This window comes from Choristoneura fumiferana, chromosome 21, assembly GCF_025370935.1.
Source record: "Choristoneura fumiferana chromosome 21, NRCan_CFum_1, whole genome shotgun sequence".
Classification (NCBI taxonomy): domain Eukaryota; kingdom Metazoa; phylum Arthropoda; class Insecta; order Lepidoptera; family Tortricidae; genus Choristoneura; species Choristoneura fumiferana.
In genome coordinates, this window is record NC_133492.1 from 18,572,030 (window position 1) to 18,594,941 (window position 22,912).

The 22,912-nt window shown below is 39.8% G+C and overlaps 1 protein-coding gene across 3 annotated transcripts; it reads left to right on the forward strand.

Moving 5' to 3' along the window:
* Positions 1-2,805: 2,805 nt before the first annotated feature.
* On the forward strand, positions 2,806-22,596 carry LOC141439823 (cytochrome P450 6B6-like). 3 transcript variants are annotated; one of them, XM_074104202.1, is made up of 3 exons: positions 2,806-4,198; positions 6,374-6,578; positions 22,545-22,596. In XM_074104202.1, exons 1-2 carry the CDS (start codon positions 2,833-2,835, stop codon positions 6,568-6,570), a joined length of 1,563 nt encoding a protein of 520 aa, XP_073960303.1. In that variant the 5' UTR covers positions 2,806-2,832; the 3' UTR covers positions 6,571-6,578; positions 22,545-22,596. The 3 variants fall into 3 exon arrangements, with proteins under 3 accessions (XP_073960303.1, XP_073960302.1, XP_073960301.1); XM_074104201.1 differs by lacking the exon at positions 22,545-22,596 and adding an exon at positions 10,960-13,625; XM_074104200.1 differs by lacking the exon at positions 22,545-22,596 and having other exon boundaries at positions 6,374-8,824.
* Positions 22,597-22,912: the final 316 nt, after the last annotated feature.

Below are 22,912 nucleotides of genomic sequence, written 5' to 3' on the forward strand. Positions count from 1 at the left end.
ACTTAGATAACAGTAATTCTGAAGGTTCGGGAAAAGCTGACTTTCCCGAAACGTACACTTTCTCTAAAAGTGCACTTTCCGTAAAATTTACACTCCCAAAAGGTACACTTTCCGTAATAGGAAACTTTTTGAAAGGTCCACTATTTCAAAAAGTGCACTTTTCGTATGTGTATATGTGTATTCACGCCGACAAAATGGTGAAAAACAAAAAAAACTTTTGAGTAGGTACCTTTTATACACAAAGACTGATTTTTTTTTCGGCTCCAACACTACTGTGTTGTGTGTCGTAGATTAAGTCTTGTAAAAATTCAAGTGGTCTAATACTACTATACTATTTTTCGATAAAATCAAATTTCGTAAATACGCAATACCTCGGAAAGTTTAAAAATTTTCATGTCTGACTCATTCTGAACTGCGATGCTGCTAAGGGCATCCTGAAAAGATAGCCCGATAGCGCCTAAAATGCAAGGAGAATAAGTGGAAATTACAATGTTTTGATCATGCAACGCTTAAGTATGAGACGCTTCAACCTACAGAACAGATCTAAGAATAACCGGGAAGTAGGATTGTGGTATTTGTGGTCTGACCAGTAAAGTAGCAATCATTAATGTAGCATTTTGTTCCGAATGCCCGTTTTGCTAAACTTAAATCATTGATTTGATTTGGACGAAATAAGAAATGCCTTTTGTTACGACCGACGTAAACATGCTCTATCACCGTTTCTTGAGGGCGTCTTCTTGTAGACGTATGTACGTTACGTATCTGATACCACAGGGGACGCTAAGAGTAAATTGTACTGAAATCTGTGATAAAAATGATACCCGATCTGCGATGATTTCACAGACTGATAATTTTCAAGTCATCACAAACATCCACTTGACTTGTATCTGCAGTTCCTATCAAGTACAACGATAGGTGTGATTTATATACAGACATAATCTGTTCGAAAAGTTCATATACTGCTGAGAGACATAATCTGTTCGAAAAGTTTATATACTGCTGAGAGACATAATCTGTTCGAAAAGTTCATATACTGCTGAGAGACATAATCTGTTCGAAAAGTTCATCGGGTTGCAGATATGATCATATTGTTTGTGGGGCTTGTCTTTACCTGTATGGTACTAGAACCTACGGCCTGCGTTTCTTGGGTACTAACGCTCGTAATAAACTTCGGCAGAAAAGCATCTGCGCATTGTCTGTGATGGCTGATGGGGTCAGAAGGTTCTCGAATGGCGTCCGCGGACCGGGAGACGAGCTGTCAGTAGGCCTCCAACAAGATGGAGCGACGAGATCGCGGTGGATGCGGAAAACACAAGACCGGTCTGAGTGGAGAGCCTTGGGGGAGGCCTATGTCCAGCAGTGGACGTCTTTCGGCTGACATGATGATGATGATGATGATTGTCGAAGAATAGTACAACAAATACCCGGAAGAGAGAATCTTTGGTTTCTAACGCGGACCAATCCCCGAACTGCACATCAGAGACCCTGAAATCGTAAAACGCAATCATGACCGACTTCATTAACTTCTATCCGAGAGGCGTCAATATGCGTAAGGAGACGATTGAGCCGCTGGTGGCTGTGTCACGCGCGATCGATCCAGATAAGTCACGCCGCCATCTCAGTGCCTTGGAGATATTGTAGTATATAAGCTAGCATATACATAATGTAGTAAGTTCTGTTCAGTGGCACTTAGTTCGAGATCAGTAAACGAGGCACAAGATCTATTCACTCTCCCCCACTTATTTTTCCCCTAAAGTATCCTTCGCAGACGGCGACCTGTGGCGGCTGCTGCGTCAGCGCATGACGCCGGCGTTCACGAGCGGCAAGCTGAAGGCGATGTTTCCGCTCGTCGTGGAGCGCGCCGAGCGGCTGCAAGAACACTTGAGTATGATGTGGTTCTACTCGCATTTGTTTTAACACAAGTTTGACGTGTCTCATGCGCCTCGTCAATGTCAGTCGTAGATTTGACGTTTAACAGTTACCGTGAAGTTATAATTTTGTGTGCAAAAAATGACTTTTTAATAATTTAACTACTTGGTAGTTTCTATAAACAAATTACCGACAAACGTATGGAATAGCATATTTTATTTAAACAAACGCATTATTGGTATTGTTACTTTATTTCGATCACGTTTTCACGTATTGTGGAGCACTAATTGCCACATTAATATATTTTTATTGTTATAATGAAATACAATTGATAGTGAACCGGGTGTCACGTCACGTTCCTTCGTATTCAGTCTTTGTTTTTGTTAGTTGTTTTTGTCTTTAAATATGTATGTATATTGAAATCTGCATTAGCCGGCCGTGAAAAAAAAACTATCCGTGTCCCGCCCTGTCCTTGTAACAGTGTACAAGTATAATGTCTTAAACTTTCGTGTTTTTCACTCATAGTCAAAATAACACGCACAGGACTTATCGCGCTGCTAGGCAGACTTGACACCCCACACTTCAGTCTACTCGTGACCACGGCCACTGTAATGTTGCTGAAACGTCGAGGTAAATATTACTCGTGTGTGTTAGTGTGACAAGTCCTGTGCGTGATATTTTGAGTATACAAGTACCAAAATAATTAATTCCATTTTATTCTTATCTCACATTATCTGTTATCACGACACACCCTTCAAACTTTATATAGTTGTTTCTTTCCCAACCAATCAATGTCTTATGCAGAATCAACATTTTGATAACACTCGCCTTTATCGTCGCACCTCTATCTTATAAATTTAATTATTCTGGACATTCAGAGATAAAAAAAACTATATATATTTGGCCATCTGTTCATGCGCAGGATACCAACTTCAAAATTCAGCATAAACTTAAGTAGCCAACATGATTACCGTATCAATATTTCTCGTCGTGTTGGTCGCGCTGTACCTGTACGGCACCAGGACCTTCGACTATTGGGCGAAGCGCAATATCAAACATGACAAGCCGCTACCATTTCTCGGAACCAACGGAAAAACCTATCTAATGCAGAGCAGTATCACCCAGCTAGCCGCAGAAATGTACAATAAATATCCGAAAGAAAAGGTTGTCGGTTTCTACCGAGGCATGAAGCCCGAGTTGATCATACGGGATCCAGAACTCATAAAACATATTATCTCGACTGACTTCGTGCACTTCTACCCGCGAAGTATCAATACTCACAAGTCAGTCATAGAGCCGCTGATGCGTAACGTATTTTTCGCGGACGGCGACCTGTGGCGGCTGCTGCGCCAGCGCATGACGCCGGCGTTCACGAGCGGCAAGCTGAAGGCGATGTTCCCGCTCATCGTGGAGCGCGCCGAGCGGCTGCAAGAGCGCACGCTAGCCGCCGCTGCCAAGGGACGCACCATAGACGCCCGGGACCTCATGGCGAGGTACACTACTGATTTCATCGGCGCCTGCGGTTTCGGCATCGACGGAGATGCACTCAAAGACGAAAACTCGGCGTTCCGAAAATTAGGAGTTAAAATTTTTACCATGACCTTTAGGAGAGCTATAATAGGCATCATGAAACACGCAATGCCAGAAATCACCAAGCACTGGAAATTTCTGGGAACAGTTGAAAAACCTTTTATTGAAATCGTGACCGAGATATTGAAACAAAGAAATGGCAAGCATTCTGGAAGGAATGATTTTATCGATCAACTGTTAGAGTTGAAGGCGAAGGGTGCCATGATGGTGGATTCGATCGAGGACATCGCAATCGACGGCACGGCGGCGCAGGCGCGGCTGGAGTGGGACGACGAGCTGCTCGCGGCGCAAGTGTTCATTTTCTTCGCCGCTGGCTTCGAAACCTCGTCTTCTGCGACCAGCTTCACGCTCCACCAGTTAGCTTTGAATCCCGAGGTACAGAGGAAAGTACAGGAGAATATTGACACCGTGCTAGCTAAGCATAACAACCGGCTCAGTTATGATGCTGTGAAGGAGATGCATTATTTGGAGTGGACATTTAGAGAGGGTATGCGGATGTTTCCATCGCTCGGGTTCCTGATCCGAGGCTGCGCCCGCCCGTATACCATCCCGGGCACGGCGGCCACGATAGACGAGGGCGTGCGGGTCCTGATCCCAGTACAAGCTCTGCACAACGACCCCGAGTACTTCGACCGGCCGCATGAGTTCCGCCCGGAGCGGTTCCACCCCGACAAGTTTGACGCAAACAAATACAAATACGTGTATTTACCATTCGGAGAGGGACCGCGAGCTTGTATCGGTGAGTATTGTAGATTATTTGTTTGCTGAAGGCTTCGAGAATCTTTGACGACTTTGAACGTTAACTTGCTTTAATAATGTGTTTGGTTGACTTTTATTTAAAAAATTATGGCACGGATAAGTTTGAGCATATTATCATTATGTGAGCCGTCTTACTGTAAGGGTGCATTACCAGAAATATGCCAGAAAGCGGAGCGGTAAGAGAAGAAAAATTCTACCAGTCGGACTAAGTATTTCATTTTTCTAGTTTCGCTCAGATCGACTTTCCGATACATAGTTTTTTGCAGTGCATTGTTTTAAAAAAAAATTGCGAATTAAAAACGGAATTCAAATTAGGTAATTCATTAATTTGACGACCGGATGGCCTAGTGGTTAGAGAACCTGCCTACGAAACTTGAGGTCCCGGGTTCGATTCCCGGCTGGGGCAGATATTTGTATGAATATGCGAATGTTTGTTCTCGGGTCTTGGATGTTTAATATGTACTTAAGTATGTATTTATCTATATAAGTATGTTTATCCGTTGCCTAGTATCCATAGTATAAGCTTTGCTTAGTTTGGGACTAGGTCAATTGGTGTCAAGTGTCTCATGATATTATTATTATATAATTTTAGTTTAGTTTCCTTCCGTTTGCGGTTATTCAGTTTTAACATGAGACATCGTACATTATCTTATCACATTATCGTTCCTTATTTTTTTTTTAATACACCTGTTTCCACTTGAGTTAGCAAACACCCATTTATGAATTCTTCTTTTTACGTTCAAGTTATAGCCTACCAGGTTTTGCTTACTTCAACTTATTTAAATAAATTAAGTAATTATTATCTTTATTGCCATAGTATACACAAGTTAATAAAAATAGGTAGAATTAGGCACAGAATAGGTCTCAGCAAAAGCTGCTTTTGAATTCCAGCGCTGGTTTTCAGCCCGGGTCCTTTGGTACGGGTGGCCGTACGTAACATAACACATAGTTAGATAATATAAAAAAAAAAACAACAAAACACTTTGCAGTCTATTCTAATTATTGTATAATATGTGTTTGTACAGTCCCACCAATTGATTCCTGCCCCACCCTGGAACGGTCTCACAGTACCTAATTGAGATGTCCCAATTTTTTCAACATATAATAAATCGAAAACCACTTGGAGAAATAGGCTTTGTGAAGCGTTTTCAGAAATCAGATTCCAAAAATGTGATAAACTGAATTAAATAATCAAAATTTATGTAATGACCCTCATTTGACCCCTGCAGTGTCCCGTCACAAAGGCAGTTATAAAGCAGGTCTACACTCTTAAGCAAATTGACAGTTTGAAATGTTCCTGTTGACAAAGATAGAACTTTAATCACATGATGCGCACCCTTAAACAGTTGTCATTTATCGTAAAGTCCGAAATGTATAAGAGTATTTCCAATGTATTTTACAAATTAAATTATTAAATTACTATGTTACAAGTAAATACAAAAGAATTTAAACATCAGATTTTAATAAAAAAATATCTATTTACTATCACCAATATCCTATCGGCCAAATAAAAGCGGCAGTACATGGCTCATCATCACTACATGAATGCACGAGGAAGGCGGCCATCAGGGAAGAGTGGCGGCGTGTTGTGAACCTTGCCACCAACACCTGAAGCGATGACCACGACCACTCTGTCAAGAGTGATACCGACAAAGAAGGAGAGATTTTCTATCACACTATTAAATAAACATAGGAATAATGGAAGCTAAAAGAAAATAAATAAATAAAACTATTTGTCATGGTTCATTTAGGACCCTAAACCGTGCTTGAATGATTGTCAAATTGTAATGCCACTGATTATTTTATGTACGACCTGAATTTTTCCAGGCAATGGAATGTGGCTGTCTCACTGTGACGTCATCTAGCGTATTTCGTAAAAAAAAATATAAAAAATTAAATACTCATCCAAATTTAAAAATAATGAAAACGGTGTCTTAAAATATCCTATTCTTTCCAAAAATAAAATAAAAACTATAGATTATTTTTTTTGGTTCATCCGAATTGTACAATGAATTCCCTTGTCAAGCAATGCGATGTTACTATGACTTTTTGCTACGAATAGGTTCCACAGTGGGTCACCATTCAGTTGGTTCGATAGTTCATCGTAGTATACTTCGATTCCTCCACCTCTTATGACCTCATGTGTGGTACGCAGGCGAGCGGCTGGGTCTGATGCAGTCACTAGCGGGGCTCGCGGCGGTGCTGGCGCGCTTTTGGGTGGCGCCGGCGCCGGAGACGCTGCGCGACCCCGTCGTCGAGCCCAAGATGGGCATCGTGCAGACCATCCGCGGCGGACTGCCGCTGCTTTTCCGCGAGAGATCGGATTTCAGCACGCCATTGACAAATGGTTAGGCTGAACGGTTAGTTGGAACATTAAAAAAACATTGTTGATCTCGGCTGCGCACTGATTCTGGCGTCAGTTCAGTCAATAATTCTGGAAAGAAGAAGACTGACGAACTAATGGAAATTAAATGTATTGAAACAATATTTGACAGTCCATTTTGGATGACATAAAACCAGAATGCTGAACTGAACTGACGCCAGAACGACCTTGTAACCAGTGTTATTGATGTAGCCTTGCTATTGGCGCTATTTCATTATTGCAATACTATCTTGTGCATTATTTCTAATACTCAAGACAATATTGCAATAATAAAGAACCGCCAATAATTAGTATTTTCATACTCAAAAGAACCAAAAAAAAAGTCGAAGCCAAAAATTTGCAATTTAGTGAAGAATTTTTCCAAATGTTTTTTATATGTCATAAAATCATATTATAACTGTATTAATATGTTATTGGACAATTTGTATCTTGTATTCATATTATGCCTACAGGTATCTTGACAATGAATTTTTATGTAAGTAGCCCCTTTTCGTTTAACATCATTTTACAGTGGGTTATTAGTTTATTACACAAAGTACTTACATTGTTTTTGGATTTGTTACCAAGTGAAGCTTTAAATAAAACCGGACAAGTACGAGTCGGACTCGCGCACGAAGGGTTCCGACCATTATCTATACAACATTGGACATTAGCAAAAAAAAGGCAAAAAAAACAAGTTTGTAGCCCCCATTAAAATACTTATTTTATTTCAATTTAAATATTTACTTTTAAAGTGATTATACAACTAAATATTCTATGAATATTTTAAGCGTCTACCTGTTTCCGTTATTAATATTGAACAAAAAACAGCAAAAAAATCACGTTCATTGTATGGGAGCCCCCTTAAATATCTATTTTATTATATTCTTAGTAATTTTTGTTTTAGCGACCACAGTAATAGATAATCTGTGAAAATTTCAAGTACCTAGCTATTACGGCTCAAGAGATTAGCCCTGTGATAGACGGACGGACAGACAGACAGACAGCGGAGTCTTAGTGATAGGGTTCCGTTGACACCCTTTGGGTAGAGAACCCTAAAAATGATGTTAAAAAGTAAAATGACTGATTTTATATCGGTAAACAAATATCGTTTATCGTTATTATAGGTGTACATTTTATTACTTATCGAGGAGCTTATTCAGCGATTTTATCGAACAAAAATAACGTTATTTACGTTTTTGAGAAAAACGTGAAAGAACGTAACTATTTGAAGACCCAAGCAATTGAGAAAGAAAGCACGTCATAGTTTGAGTAAATATCCATTAAATTGATATCTAAGATGTTAGGTATTAAATTAATTTAAGATAGTTTTATGATTGCAGTTATTACGACAGGCAATATATGCTGTAACAGATTTATGTATAACATGTGTAGGGTCTACTAGGTTAATAGACCTTACATTTACGAATGTTGAAGGTATGTTGAAGTTATGTTGTAACTGTTATAATGTTAGAAGAACGGATTGTTAAGTAAAAGATGTGACCGTCCTGGTAGAGTACCTTTATTGCACTAAAATAATATGAAAGAAATACATTTAATTTCGTAAGTTTACGTAAACAGTGTGACGTACACAGAGGGTGCAGCGTCAGCCTAACATTAATGTCGAGCGTGCTCGTACATGCTGCCAACAACAAGAAAGAAAAGGAAGGAACATTTAACTTCAGGGTGAGGTTCCCTTGTTGACATGTTTAGAAGCAAGTATAACTATCTCCTTAGTGGTGTCGCTGTCGCGTGACTCCCGGAACGATGAGTTGTTGTCTTCTTGGTGGCCGTTATGATCCAAAACGATTTCTTGCGCTGCTTTCATTCTTCTTCGGATATAGCAGGATATCCATATAAGAGCGACAATAAAGTTAATTGTCATGAATGCAATGAATGCATAGTGGTGTGTGTCATGAGATGACGTAATGTTGTTGAGAGTTTGCTGCTGCACCTTCACGGTTTCAATGCTCGACTTTAGCCGGGTCATAACTTCATGGTGGTCTTCCGGTGTGAACGTTAAGTTGTTTACCTCTAGTACGTCGTTGACGGATGATATAGGTATTTAAACTGGACCGACTGGACAGAAAGTGCGAACCGCGCATTTCCCAAAGCAAGCAAACAGCCAGGTGTCCAGTCGGTGTAACCGGATCCATTTATCGGCACACTCCGATGTTATTGTTTCGCAGCTTGATAATTTTTTATTGTTTATTAATTGTGCTTCGCATATATTCACACTGGCCTTTACGTCATAATAGTTGCTGTTCTTGAACTAACTGGCATGATGTTATGTCCTGATGAGTTAGAGGCGTATCATTGCGTCCTTTTTTAGATTGACGGCCAGGTATTCCTATGTTATTATGATGCGTTAAGTTGTTGGAGACGTCATTTGCGGGACAGGTATAATTCGATTGAGCTCATAGGTTTCAGTGTTCACTAATGGTAATTTGAACTCGAATAAAAGAAAATTGCTTGTTAAGTGCACATGTACGCGCGATAGCTTGTACATATCTTTGGTGCAATGCCGATTGTTTATACAAGGCAGCGATAAATCACCCGGTAGCTTGCCCGCGATGAGGTTTAGTTGCTCTTCGAATTGATCTGGCTGGATGAGGTGCGTATCAATGCGGCCGTCTCTAACGTCTGTAATCAAATCTAGCATTTGCTGTATCCTTCGCAGATTGGCTAGGACCATGTTGGCGGCCAATGCTGTTGCTGTTATGTACATGGTGTTTTGGTGCTCAGCTTTGTTGTTTTTGTCTTGTTCAAGAAGGTGCTGGTTGGTGATGGTAAATTGTTGGTTCATTAATTGCTCGTTTCTCTGCAGCAAATTGTACTCACTTTCAATAATTGATGTGTGGTTCTTGAATAAATTTAATAAATGGTTTTCATTTGCTCGCAGTAACTGGATATCTTTGTCATATTGTTGTGCGAACCTCTCGTCTAACACACCAAACAGTGAGTTCGCTATGTATCCGACGCCATCAATAAGACCGCGTTTTTTTCTCGTAGAAAATGTTGCATGTTCCGTTGATAATATTTTGTTGTAGTGTTGCAGCTCATTCATCTCATGTCGAAGTTGCGAAGCGATAGTTGTAAAAGCTGTCTCTTGGTTGCAGAGTGCAGTGAGGTGATTAACATACTTTTCTATCGTTATTAGCCCCTTCCAGTATGCTTTCATGTTATAGTAGACCACCATCTTCCATTGATCCTGCACGATTTGCATGTCGGCTACCTTGTCAAAGTAAATTCGTTTCGATGGGTTTAGCTCACGAATGCCGTTCATCTGGCATCAGCACGAGCATCAGCAGCAGAGATAAACAGAAGTAGGTGCATGATTGTTTCTTTGGGAATGGTTTTTTATTTGGAGCAGCTGGTTGGGTTGGCGGGTGATCGTTGTCGGTCTCCTGTTTTTCGTCTTCATCCATTGGAAGGGGAGCCAGTTTTGTTATAGGTCGTTTCATGATGTTGTTTTTTGTTTTCAATGAAACGACGCGGACGTGTCCGTCCTTTCCGGGATGAATTTCGACGACTCTGCCCAGCAACCATCTCGCAGGTGGAATGTTGTCCTCTTTCACCAGAACCATATCGTTGATCTTAAGATTCCGCTTGGCCGAGGTCCATTTACTGCGGGTCTGAAGAGTTTGGAGATATTCCTTTGACCATCTCTTCCAGAAGTCCCTGTGGAGTTTCTCGGTTAACTGCCATCGCGTTCGGACCCCTTTTGATGTCCTGGGGTTAGGCACTCCAAGTCATCAATGTCTTCTGTTAACGGTAGCAGGGGTCTAGAGTTAAGGCAGCTCTCAATTTGCGCCAGCAAGGTCGAGAACTCTTCGAATGTTAGTTTTTGGTCCCCAAGCACACGACGCAGGTGGTGCTTTGTGCTGCGGACCATTCTCACCCATAAACCTCCAGCTGAAGCCCAGGCAGGGGCATTGAAATGCCATTCAGTCACTAATAGTTGCTTCTTTTAATCTTCCACCAACGCACAACACGTTATCTTTATTTAAGAATGGATTCAATTGTGCGAGTTGACCTTTTGATGATATACTTTTATGTTTCTGTAATTGCTCAATTTCCTTAGCAAAATACTTATTCTGCACTGTTTGTATTATTGACGTATGCGCACGATGCAACTCAGCTGTTGTAAGGTTTAATGACCGCGCTGTATTTTTTCTGCTTGCGTTGTTAATAAAACGTGATATCCAACCGAGTATCCGTTTCACATGTGTTATAGAGCTATGATTATGTAGAAGTTCCTCTACAATCGGTGACGATAATGTAGCTGAGTATGTTTGTCTGTTTACCTTTCTGTCTTCGGTAGATTCTTGGTATGTTTTTGTTACTGTGGGCTGTAGTTATTCTTCCTTTATTTGCAGAGGACCTTCCCACCAAAGGAAGTGGTTAACGAGTTGAAAAGGGAGTATTCCCCGACTTGCACACGACGCAGGATCAATGGAAGATGGTGGTCTACTATAACATGAAAGCATACTGGAAGGGGCTAATAACGATAGAAAAGTATGTTAATCACCCAACTGCACTCTGCAACCAAGAGACAGCTTTTACAACTATCGCTTCGCAACTTCGACATGAGATGAATGAGCTGCAACACTACAACAAAATATTATCAACGGAACATGCAACATTTTCTACGAGAAAAAAACGCGGTCTTATTGATGGCGTCGGATACATAGCGAACTCACTGTTTGGTGTGTTAGACGAGAGGTTCGCACAACAATATGACAAAGATATCCAGTTACTGCGAGCAAATGAAAACCATTTATTAAATTTATTCAAGAACCACACATCAATTATTGAAAGTGAGTACAACTTGCTGCAGAGAAACGAGCAATTAATGAACCAACAATTTACCATCATAAACCAGCACCTTCTTGAACAAGACAAAAACAACAAAGCTGAGCACCAAAACACCATGTACATAACAGCAACAGCATTGGCCGCCAACATGGTCCTAGCCAATCTGCGAAGGATACAGCAAATGCTAGATTTGATTACAGACGTTAGAGACGGCCGCATTGATACGCACCTCATCCAGCCAGATCAATTCGAAGAGCAACTAAACCTCATCGCGGGCAAGCTACCGGGTGATTTATCGCTGCCTTGTATAAACAATCGGCATTGCACCAAAGATTTGTACAAGCTATCGCGCGTACATGTGCACTTAACAAGCAATTTTCTTTTATTCGAGTTCAAATTACCATTAGTGAACACTGAAACCTATGAGCTCAATCGAATTATACCTGTCCCGCAAATGACGTCTCCAACAACTTAACGCATCATAATAACATATATAACATAAATACCTGGCCGTCAATCTAAAAAAGGACGCAATGATACGCCTAACTCATCAGGACATAACATCATGCCAGTTAGTTCAAGAACAGCAACTATTATGCGACATCAACCTACCTATCTACGACATAAAGGCCAGTGTGAATATATGCGAAGCACAATTAATAAACAATAAAAAATTATCAAGCTGCGAAACAATAAAATAGAATCAAGCGTAGAATCATGGCTTGCAAATTTTGTTGTAGGTTTGGGCCGCCTTCCATAAGTTGGTTTAGGCTGTATCTAGATTTCGTTGGACATGACGCATTAAATTCGGCGCGTAGTTTGGTAGTTGTAGACTCCATCCTTAGGACTCCATGGTGTGGTACGAAGCAGCTGGGTTCACAAGGCAACGTACTGTAGGATCTAGGCTGTATACCGCTGGCAGGTGGTAAAAGTGACCACCTGGCAGGTTAGAAAAACCTAGTTTTGTATAAAAGGATAGGTTTTTTTATATTGTTTTTCTAGAATTTGACTTTAAAACCGATTGACAGCGGTATACATGCCGGGAGCGCAGATTGCTCCCGATAGCCTAAGCGGCTGGTGCTATTCTATGTAAATGTATTTTTAAGTTCTTAAATAAATCCAAATAATTGAAGAAGAACCATTTTTATTTTGAACTGAGTTTAAAGTCACGCGCGTTGATCCCCAGTACCTAAGCTCTCACCAAGTTACAGTCCCCACAAGTGGTGGAGTTAGGCGCGGTCGGTATACTTTTTATGTTTTAGCTATCGCTTCAGAGGACGACGGAGAACCGCAGAGGTAACAGCGGTCTATGAAGGATTTTCGCTAAAAAGACGAGCTTTCATGTGAACAGAGCGCATGAAATGTGAAGCAATTTGGTAAATGTATCGATTTTTGAGGAAGCAACTGTGAGTTATTTTATTTTTTCCTATATCCCAGTGTTTAATAGAATTTGCGGGTAAATAAAGTTGATTGCGGAGAAGAAAAGATGGCGGAAAAATTCGCAGGATATTCGGATGTGGACGATTTTATTCACCAGTTTGAAACGATCGCGATCATAAAGAATTGGTCCGCAGAACAGAAACGAGTAGCAATCGCACTCTACTTAGAAGGACCTACGTTGTCCTGGTTGTATGTACAAGGCCAATTTTACGACATTGGAGTCGTATGATTTAATAAAGCAGAGTTTGGTAGAACAATTCCCGTCGCAAGAAGACTATGCTCAGTCTTTTTATTATAGAAAGCAGGAACCAAAAGAACCGCTACTATCATTTTATTATGACCTAGAAAGGTTAGCTTTAAAAGCAGGAATCACTGAAGATGGCAGATTTATCAAGCATTTTATTAAGTCTATCAATTCGCAATGGCAATTCCATTTAGCGTCTAGATTGTTCGCGTCAAAGGCGGAGCTAAGAAAAACGATTCTTCAATTGCGTGATGTATTTAATACAGAAAACACAAAAACACATAAAGTAGATACTTAATAGCAATTTCAGATTTAGGATGGTAAATCAATGTGTTCAGCTCGGTATTTTAGGTGAGCACATTGATCTTGGTAACCATGAGCTGGATGAAAGCTCAGGTGCACCTCATGGAGGGGCCTGGGTTTGCATGCATCTCATCTATTCCGGTAATAGATGGAATGTTATGGCAGTTACCGCTGTCATAATGCTCTGTCTAGGAATAGACAAAAACGGGTCTTGTTGGCAGCAACTGCTTTCAAAGCGGATGCTGGCAGCATAGACAAGTTATGCTAGCAACATTTGCTAGTAGAGCGGATGTTGGCAGCATGGACAGATTATGCTGGTAACATGTGCGAGTGTGCAGATGTTGGCAGTATGATATTCTTGCCATGAAGCACAGTTGTCTAGTGGCATTATGGCCAAAGAGTAAATATGACACGGGTGTTTCTGAAGCAAGAATGACGCGTCAGGTTGCACAGGCAATGTCACGCGTCTTTCGTAACTAGGTTTTGTTATTGAAAAGGCGCCGTACCTTTTTTGTTAGGGGGTTTTTTTGGTCAGCGAAGTCCCGTCCTTGATTTGAAAATTTTGAAATATATGAACTTAATTACGATTATAGAATTTCATGGAAAGGATGTGACTAGTCTTTAGAAAAGACCCTTTTCTATCTGTTCTATCCCCCTTAGGTAGGGCCGTAGATTAGGTCCCCACCTCTGTGAGGAAGGAGGGATATGTAGGATCTAGGCTGTATACCGCTGGCAGGTGCTAAAACTGACCACCTGGCAGGTTAGATTAACCTAGTTTTGTATAAAAGGATAGGTTTTTTCATATTGTTTTTCTAGAATTTGACTTTAAAACCGATTGACAGCGGTATACATGCCGGGAGCGCAGATTGCTCCCGATAGCCTAAGCGGCTGGTGCTATTCTATGTAAATGTATTTTTAAGTTCTAAAATAAATCCAAATAATTGAAGAAGAACCATTTTTATTTTGAACTGAGGTTAAAGTCACGCGCGTTGATCCCCAGTACCTAAGCTCTCACCAAGTTACAGTCCCCACAGTACATTTCTTCATGTGGCCAAGAGTAATATATTCGTTCATAAAAGCCTTGTATGCGTCCGACAGTGCTTCATTTTTCGCGAGCCGTTTCTCCAGTTGAAGGAATTGTGCGACTGCTTGGGGCTTCGAGGGCCCAAGGTGTTGTTCAAAGTTTTGTTGCATTGGTATTTTAACTTCGTATCGCCCATTTGATAGTCTATTTGTTGTTGTTTTGTATAATGTTTTGCAGTACTCTTCAGCTGGGGAATTGTTGTTTGAAGTTTCGGTTATCTCTTCAATTTCCCAAAATTGAGCCAGGTCGTCCAAATTGTTTCGGCGTGGCAGTTGAATGGTTTCACGTTACCGAGTAATACCCATCCTAATTTCGTTTGTTGTGCGATGGGAGCGTTTTCTGGACCTCGTAAAATGCCTCCCATGACGATGTCTGCGTAAACCCCGGCATCCAGTAATACATCGACTGGTCTAGAGATGTTATAATCTGGATCCGCCAAGTTTATGTTGTTAAGGTGTGGCCACTGTTGCTTAGCTAATGAATAGTTTGGTAAGTTATTGACCATTGTAGTCATGACAAGTGCGTCTGTTGTAAAGGTGTGATCTCCGTACAGTGATTCACAATTCAGTTGTACGGGGCCCTTACTTTGTTTAGCTGCAAGTCCGATTCCTGAGACCGTGGCGCTCTGTCTGTGTCTTTTGAGTCCCAGTTTTTGAGCTGCTGACTCTGTTATCAAGTTTATTTGGGAACCTTGATCTAGCAGGCATCTCAGTTGGATTAGTGTTCCATCTACCGATCTCACTTTCATTTGCAACGTAGCTAGCAAAACTTCATTAAAATTTCAATAGCTATTTTACTGCTAGGTGTCATGTTTTGAAATGTTTTGCAATGCATTAAAATATGGTTCGTCTTGCATATTGGGCAATTGCGTTCTGTAGTTGCAGGAAACGATTTCGCAATGAATCTTTTGAAGTTGTTATGATTTTGAAAATTGTTTGACGATGTTGAGGGAGTGTTTCTTACAGCCCCATGGTTCATCTTGGCTGCAGGCTGGCTAAATGCTTGTTTCTTCTTAATGACCGGCTCTAGCGCGGTGAATTTGTTTTCCAAGAAAAGTATGAGTTCATCGAACTGAGGCAGTTCACGGGGCATTTTTCTAGCCTCCATATATGACGTATAGCTATCCGAATCTAGTTTAGTTGTAAGAATGTGTCATTTTCGTGAAAAGTAACTGCTTGTTGTTATATCTGTTGCAAAGAATATCCCAGCAAGTGTCATAGTTGTCCGCTGACACTGCCAAATGTTGAACAAGACGCTCCGCTTCCCCTCTTAATTTTCCTTTGAGATGCTGCATTTTTTGAGCTTTAGGTATAGCTTTGTTGTTGTGGATTGCCTCGCAGTAAAGGTCCATAAATGTCGGCCATTGCGTGTAACTCCCAGCAAACGTTTGAATTTCGATTCTTGGGACGGCCTGTTGTTGCTGAATCGACCCATTGAGTTTTAGATAGAGTTGTTTTTTGGTTTGTTCATAAATTTCTTCATTTTGATTAAACTCCTCTTCGTAGTCCAAGTCAGATCCGATGAAAATGCTATCTAACTTCCAATGGATCTCATCTATAGCCTTCCATCTCGATTGCAGCATCTGTAACTTGTCCTCAACTTCCCATTTCTCGGTAATGTGTTCGAGTTTGAGATTTCTAACCAAGCGCGTAAGTGCCCTAAAGTTGGTACCTTGCTGGTTGATGAGCTCGTCTGTTTGCGACGGAATTCCTTTTTCTGCACTGGAGGCTGTATGGCAGTTCTGCAGCTTCTCACGAAATGTTTCATACATTTGCTTCACCTGTTGGTACCTCTCCTCGTTGTTGGAAGGTAAAAATGTCTTGTCTTCAAGTTTTTGCAGTTTTTGATGGTTTTCTTCAAACTCTTCCCACAGAGCTTGAAGTGTTGCAGACCTCTTTGTTAGGTAATCCACCGTCTTGCGACTGGCAGAATCTTTTTTGAAGTTTGTTTTCATCTTCTCGATGGTTTCTATGATGATCTCTTGTCTCTTAAAGATATCCATTGTTGATTGTGTTGGTTTGTTTTGAAGTTGGACTGTTGAAAAGTGATTCCAAACGTGCGTCTGTAATCGCCCTGGGGTATGTGCTCCTTCTCAATCCGACTAGTGAGACCCGCTTGTGGAAAGCCAGTCAGACCGATTCGCTACCACAGGTAAATCACAAACACACTGATTTTAAGGTTCGAAGGACCAAAAATGTAGGGTCTACTAGGTTAATAGACCTTACATTTACGAATGTTGAAGGTATGTTGAAGTTATGTTGTAACTGTTATAATGTTAGAAGAACGGATTGTTAAGTAAAAGATGTGACCGTCCTGGTAGAGTACCTTTATTGCACTAAAATAATATGAAAGAAATACATTTAATTTCGTAAGTTTACGTAAACAGTGTGACGTACACAGAGGGTGCAGCGTCAGCCTAACATTAATGTCGAGCGTGCTCGTACAACATGCTTTATAGATATGATTTAAGCTTTACGTATTTTAAGTGTTTTATATTTGCTTATAAATTTGTACATAATGAAGTTGCTTGTATTTTTGTACTTAATAAAAAAAATAATTAGTTAATAAATAATTTTCTTAATAAACTTATTATACTGTTTATCTTTCACATCCCTGACAAAAACGGATCTAGATAACGAGTAAGCTAACTACGTAAATTGCAAAGTTCATTATAAAAATAAACGTAGCAGTATCGATCGTCTATAAATGATGTTTTAGTAAATCCTGATACTACGATTACTATGACAATGCGAAGATTTGTGGCCGCGTGTATGTTTGTCACTCTCACACTAAAACAGCGGCATGGATATGGATGAAAGTTGGTATGTAGATAGTTGAATCTCAAAAATACAATATGAGCTGTTTTAGAGGTAAGTTCCGATACTTCAACGAAATTGGGAAGTAAGGTGGTTTTCCACCGGCGAGGCGAGACGAGACGAGGCGAGACGAGAATTGAAATTTGTATGGCAGCGCCCGCGGCGGCGCGCGGCGGCTCGCGGCGGGCGCGCGAGAATGCATACAAATTTCAATTCTCGTCTCGCCTCGTCTCGTCTCGCCGGTGGAAAATCACCATACTCGTGTAAAATGACACTTTGTATGGGTGTTTCTCATACTACGTAAAAAGTCTACAAGAAAAGACTACAATGTGATTTATAGGAATTCCCGTTGGAGTTTAATAAAATTCCAGAGGGTAAAAGCTAGGACATTAATATCCTTGTTCACATGTACCAAGAAAAGAGATACCACGAGTTATCAACAGCCTGTATGTCCAACCAAATTATATCACTACTAACTGTTGCCTCCGACAGCGTCTGAGTCTCGTAGGAGTTTACAATTTCCTGGGATTAAAAGTAAAATGGTGTCAAAGAATGAAACAAAATTTCTATCAGTGAATGAATTTGAATGATTGAAGGACATTTCCTAGCACTGACTGAATGTGAAAGAATGATAGATTATGAGAATGCCACTCTTTAAATACTAGAATTAATTTAGTTCAATTATTATAGTGCTTTATTAGTACAAAAATAGAACTCTTATAATTTTGTTCTGTCCGTCTGTCAGTTTGTATGTCACAGACATGTTGTTCGCTAATCATAGGGGCTACGTAGACGAAATTTTGAAAGGTGTTTCTTATAAACAGCTGCACATTTTTGTAATTAAAACGCAAAAAATGGGACCTTCTTAACATGAAACGTCTTATGGTGCGGTAATGTTTAACAATATTACTAACTGGACTTGCTAATATGCTGTATATGCTGTAGTATGCTGTACTGCTTACTATGTCTGGTGTACAATAAAGAGCCTTTGTATTGTATTGTATTGTACTTAGTCTCCAAGTGCATGCTAACCAGCAGGTGTTCCCGCGATCCAATTGACCGTAGGGTGTGATCTTCCATGTGTTTTTTAGTAAAAAGATAAAACAAATATATTATTATTATCATTATAGGTAAATAGTCGTGTATCTCTTGCATGATTAAATATTTACAGTATGTTGACTTTGAGTGTAATGATACGATTTTTTAATCAGTAAAAATGTTTTCAAACAAAAAAAGATATACAAATAATTAACTTTCAATACCTAAAGTGCGAGGCTACTCCAGACGCTGTGAATGTAATCAAAGTAGGTACAATAGTGATATCGCCCATTGATTACGGGTTGTTATCATTTCATGACTCGCCCGAACTTTGATAGCCCAAATAAATAAAAGCAAGGTGAACTCGTATTGAACTTCGCTGTTTTGACTGTAGATAACTATTACAGTCAGAGATAGTGTATTTGTTTTTGTAAACAGGTGACGATGAAATGATAAAGTTGTAAAAATAATAATGAAACTAATTGTACTTACAAAAAAGGTTACAAAACGTTCAAAGGTAGACTTATCCCTGAAGGGATCTCTGCCAGTCAACCTATACTTTATTATGATTAGTTTTTACCCGACTGGAGGGACGGTTATGTTTTTCGAGCCATGTTCTGCCGTATCGCACCATTTTTTTTCCAAATGTTTAATTTGGCTAATGTTTCATTTCTCAAGTAAGTATCAAATTTCTCCGAAACCAAAAATTTTTCTCAGAATATTTTCTTATGGTTTTATAGAGCACAGTAAATGGTTTCGGAGATTTGATACTTGCGAAATGAAACATTTGCGAAGTATATTTTGCCCAAACGGCAGAGAACCTATGAGGTATCATTAGATTCGTCTTGACTGTCGTAGTGACATAGGGCATTATAATTTTAGAATGGAGTCCGTGAAAAAAAATATGTAGGGGGATTTTTATCGCAGCAATATGAGTATTAAATGTAAGCTAAAAATTATAATATATTATAACATTAAAAAAAATATATAATATTATAACATTTTTAAGCTACCATTTTCACAGGAACTCCAAAAAGTATGAAATAAAAAAGTTTAAGTGAAAACTAAAAAGGAAAAAAAAAACAAGTAACGACGAGGCTAGAACTTTGTTAAGTAACTTAAACTTTAACAGTTGGAACCCATAACTGGGATTTTTTAAGCAAGTTACGATTTAGAATAGGTCTATGTCAGTAATCATCTTAAATTACCCTTCCTACCGTCCAGTGCCTACATTCTGCTTAGGAGAAGGGTTCTGCTAACTTTGGATGATCGTAGTTCTTATACCTTACCGTAGAATGTTTTCTCCTTCTCTCTTCCCGTGGGCGTCTAAGAAACTGGCTGAGGGATAATACCAATCATCAGGTATTATCTCTCAGCCCATCTGGGTAGCGCGTCTCCTTGGCAAAATTACATCATACTGCGCTCGCCAACCCGTTTTACAAGTGTGGCGAGTCGCATGACGTGGCATTCTACCCTCCCAAATGGGGGAGGCCTATGTCCAACAGTGGACTTCCTACGGCTGATATATCATCATCATCATCATCATCATCATGTCAGCCGAAAGTCGTCCACTGCTGGACATAGGCCTCCCCAAAGGCTCTCCACTCAGGCCGGTCTTGTGCTTTCGCAATTCTTCGGGATATGTCGGTAACCTTAGTTCTACTGCCTTAGATATATGTAATGAGCTTTATATAATTTATTAATTATCTTATTTCAATTCAACGATGACATGGATATTTTATACTCATTTAATATAATATATTGAAGCACGATTATTTTAAAAATTTGCATGTCGAGCTGTCGGCTGAATACTGTGACTGTAATTTAATTACTTAAGATCTTGGAAACGCTTTGTAAACGTATTCTAGCAAATGAAGATTTACTTACTTACTTACTTAATAATGATGACTTACAAAATTGTACGTAACCCTCGCTGCGCGAGTCCGACTCGCACTTGTCCAATCTATTCGAATTGGGCAACTTTTTGTCTCACTCAAGGTTCGCACTGTTGCCTGAGGTCTTTTAAATGTGGCTTTCCGTTTTAACGCGGTTCAAATTCAAATCATTCATATTTAAAACACCTTAAACCGTGCCATGAAAATTTCCAGCCACCACAGTGTTGCTTAGTCCCGTTTTGTTCGAAAAAAAGGGAGGACAAAGTTTCCGAAAGACAAAACTGTCTCAAAACACAGACATTCATTGCCCCGTAACTCATAATTGCCATAATTAATTTCAGGTAATGCAAAGTATTCACAAAAAAAAACTAATTATAATAACCCGCGTAGCTCAACCAAAAACTATGAGATTTGACATTTCGGAGACCTCACGCTACACTAGCGCCTCTAGCGGCGAATTCATTCGCGATAGCCCTCATTGGCAACACTTTAGCTGTAACTTCAAAGTTCGATACTCGTATCGCCTGTAGAGTCTTCGTACAACCTTCGGCACTTCCGTTTTAACGCGGTATCCATTCAAATCATTCCTCTATAACCGCACTATCGCTTCTGCCAAAGGTTTGCGGCTAAAGAGCCAAGCAAGCCCGCTCCGTTTGCCCAGTTATCTCATAGTCAGCATATTTCCCAGGAGCAAACACTAAAATGTTATCCCACCCGTACCATAGACTATTAGCCTCATCGTAAAAGTTGAACGCTTATTGAAGGACTCTGGCTCCACTATCACAGGCTAAAAATAGTACATGTATTTTGAAACCGATGTTATGTTATGTTTATCTTCGTTACACAGTATAAACTTATCCCACAGTCTGCACGCTTAGATTTCTTATTTATTTCATCCCCAGACAGTTTTGAACTCTTAAATGTAGGCATAAGTATTACTACTGAGTCAAAACATCAATCAATCAATCATTTATTTATTTGTAAAACATAGGTATTACATATAAAGATGTTACAAATTTACAAGGATCGCTATGCTTTTCCGCAAGGCGTACAAATATTTAAGTCATAAATTTAAGCTAATTATATAACAAATTCCATTCTATTTCCACGTAAAATTTGTCGAGGGATAATGAGTAAATGTCCCAAGACTTTTTGATGGGTGTATCTTAAATCAGTTGTAACTACTCCAACCATTAGTAGCTAAGATCATAGTAGTCCTTTTAGAGGTTAATTCAATAACCACCACTCCAGTCACACCCTTAAATATAACAGTCGCTTGAGACATTCGTATCAAAAACTCCCTGTGGCAATTAAGCCTCAGATAAAATGAATTCGTGGTGACTGTTTACAACCGCTGTAAAGTCGGCGCCGGCGGAATCAACTTCATATATATTTCATTATTTACCCGCGACGCAAATCGGATTTACCCTAAATAAAGCCAATGATGTCAAAGTAGAGGAACGCGCGGCAAGCAACGAGAGCCTCGCGGAAGCATGATATTTTTCACACCTCTCCTTCAGAAAAGTAACTTTTCCTCCCTGAAGAGAGGGAGCAAAGTGCAACTTTTCTGTTTAAGGCTTTTCTAAGTCTTTTATTGCAAATGTCATTTTTTGAAGTTGATAATTGTAAAACCACGCCTTTTTCTATGCTGGTTGTTCTTTAATATGCTCGGTGTGAAAAGTTGTATGAGCCACTCGGGACCAAAATTATTTTCATCTTGGGCGTTAACACTTGAATCCCTCATCACAAATAACTATTGTGTCACAAGGGAGCAAAATGGTGTATTTACGGCGAGGGCGTACATTGAATCCAGAATGTAGCGAAGGGGTTACTGTGAGCGTAATGAGAGATTCAAGTGTTAACGCCCAAGATGAAAATAATTTTGCTCCCGAGTGGCTCATACAACTTTTCACACCAAGCATTAAGAAACTTGAAAAAAAAAAAAAATGTCTAAATATAATTAAAAAGCAACCAGCATAGAAAATGGCGTGGCTTTACAATTATCAACTTCAAAAAATGGCATTTGCAATAAAACACTTAGAAAAGCCTTGAACAGAAAAGTTGCACTTTGCTCCCTCTCGACAGGGAGGAAAAGTTACTTTTCTGAAGGAGAGGTGTGAAAATAACTATTATCGAGTGTTCTAAGTCAAGTCTCTACAAAAATAAGAACTAGACTGAAGAACTAAAAACACGCTTTAATGGAAAACCTGCACGAGTGCATCATCAGACTATGGATACTGCTTTATTAAGCCCAGACATGACTAGATTGCATTGTTTCGACTTAGAAGTTTCTGGATTTTAAAATTTAATTTATTATTTTTTGCAGATGGTAGGACCTTGTGCAAGGTACGCCCGGATTGCTACTACCATCTGGCTCGCTAATCCTGCCATGAAGCAGCAGTGCTTGCACTGTTGTGTTTCGGCGAGGAGACTAAGACAGCCGGTGAAATTACTGGCACTTGAGGTATCCCATCTTAGGCCTCTAGGTTGGCAACGCATCTGCAATAACCCCTGGGCGGTGGTGATCTCTTACCATCAGGAGACCCACTTGCTCGTTTTCCACCTAGTCAAATAAAAAATAAAAAACAGACATTTAACTATAAGATTACTAACAATAGATGATAAGTTATTTGTATGTTTTTTACTAACAAAATGGATGTAACTGTCTGATTAAATGAATTTACTATTATTATT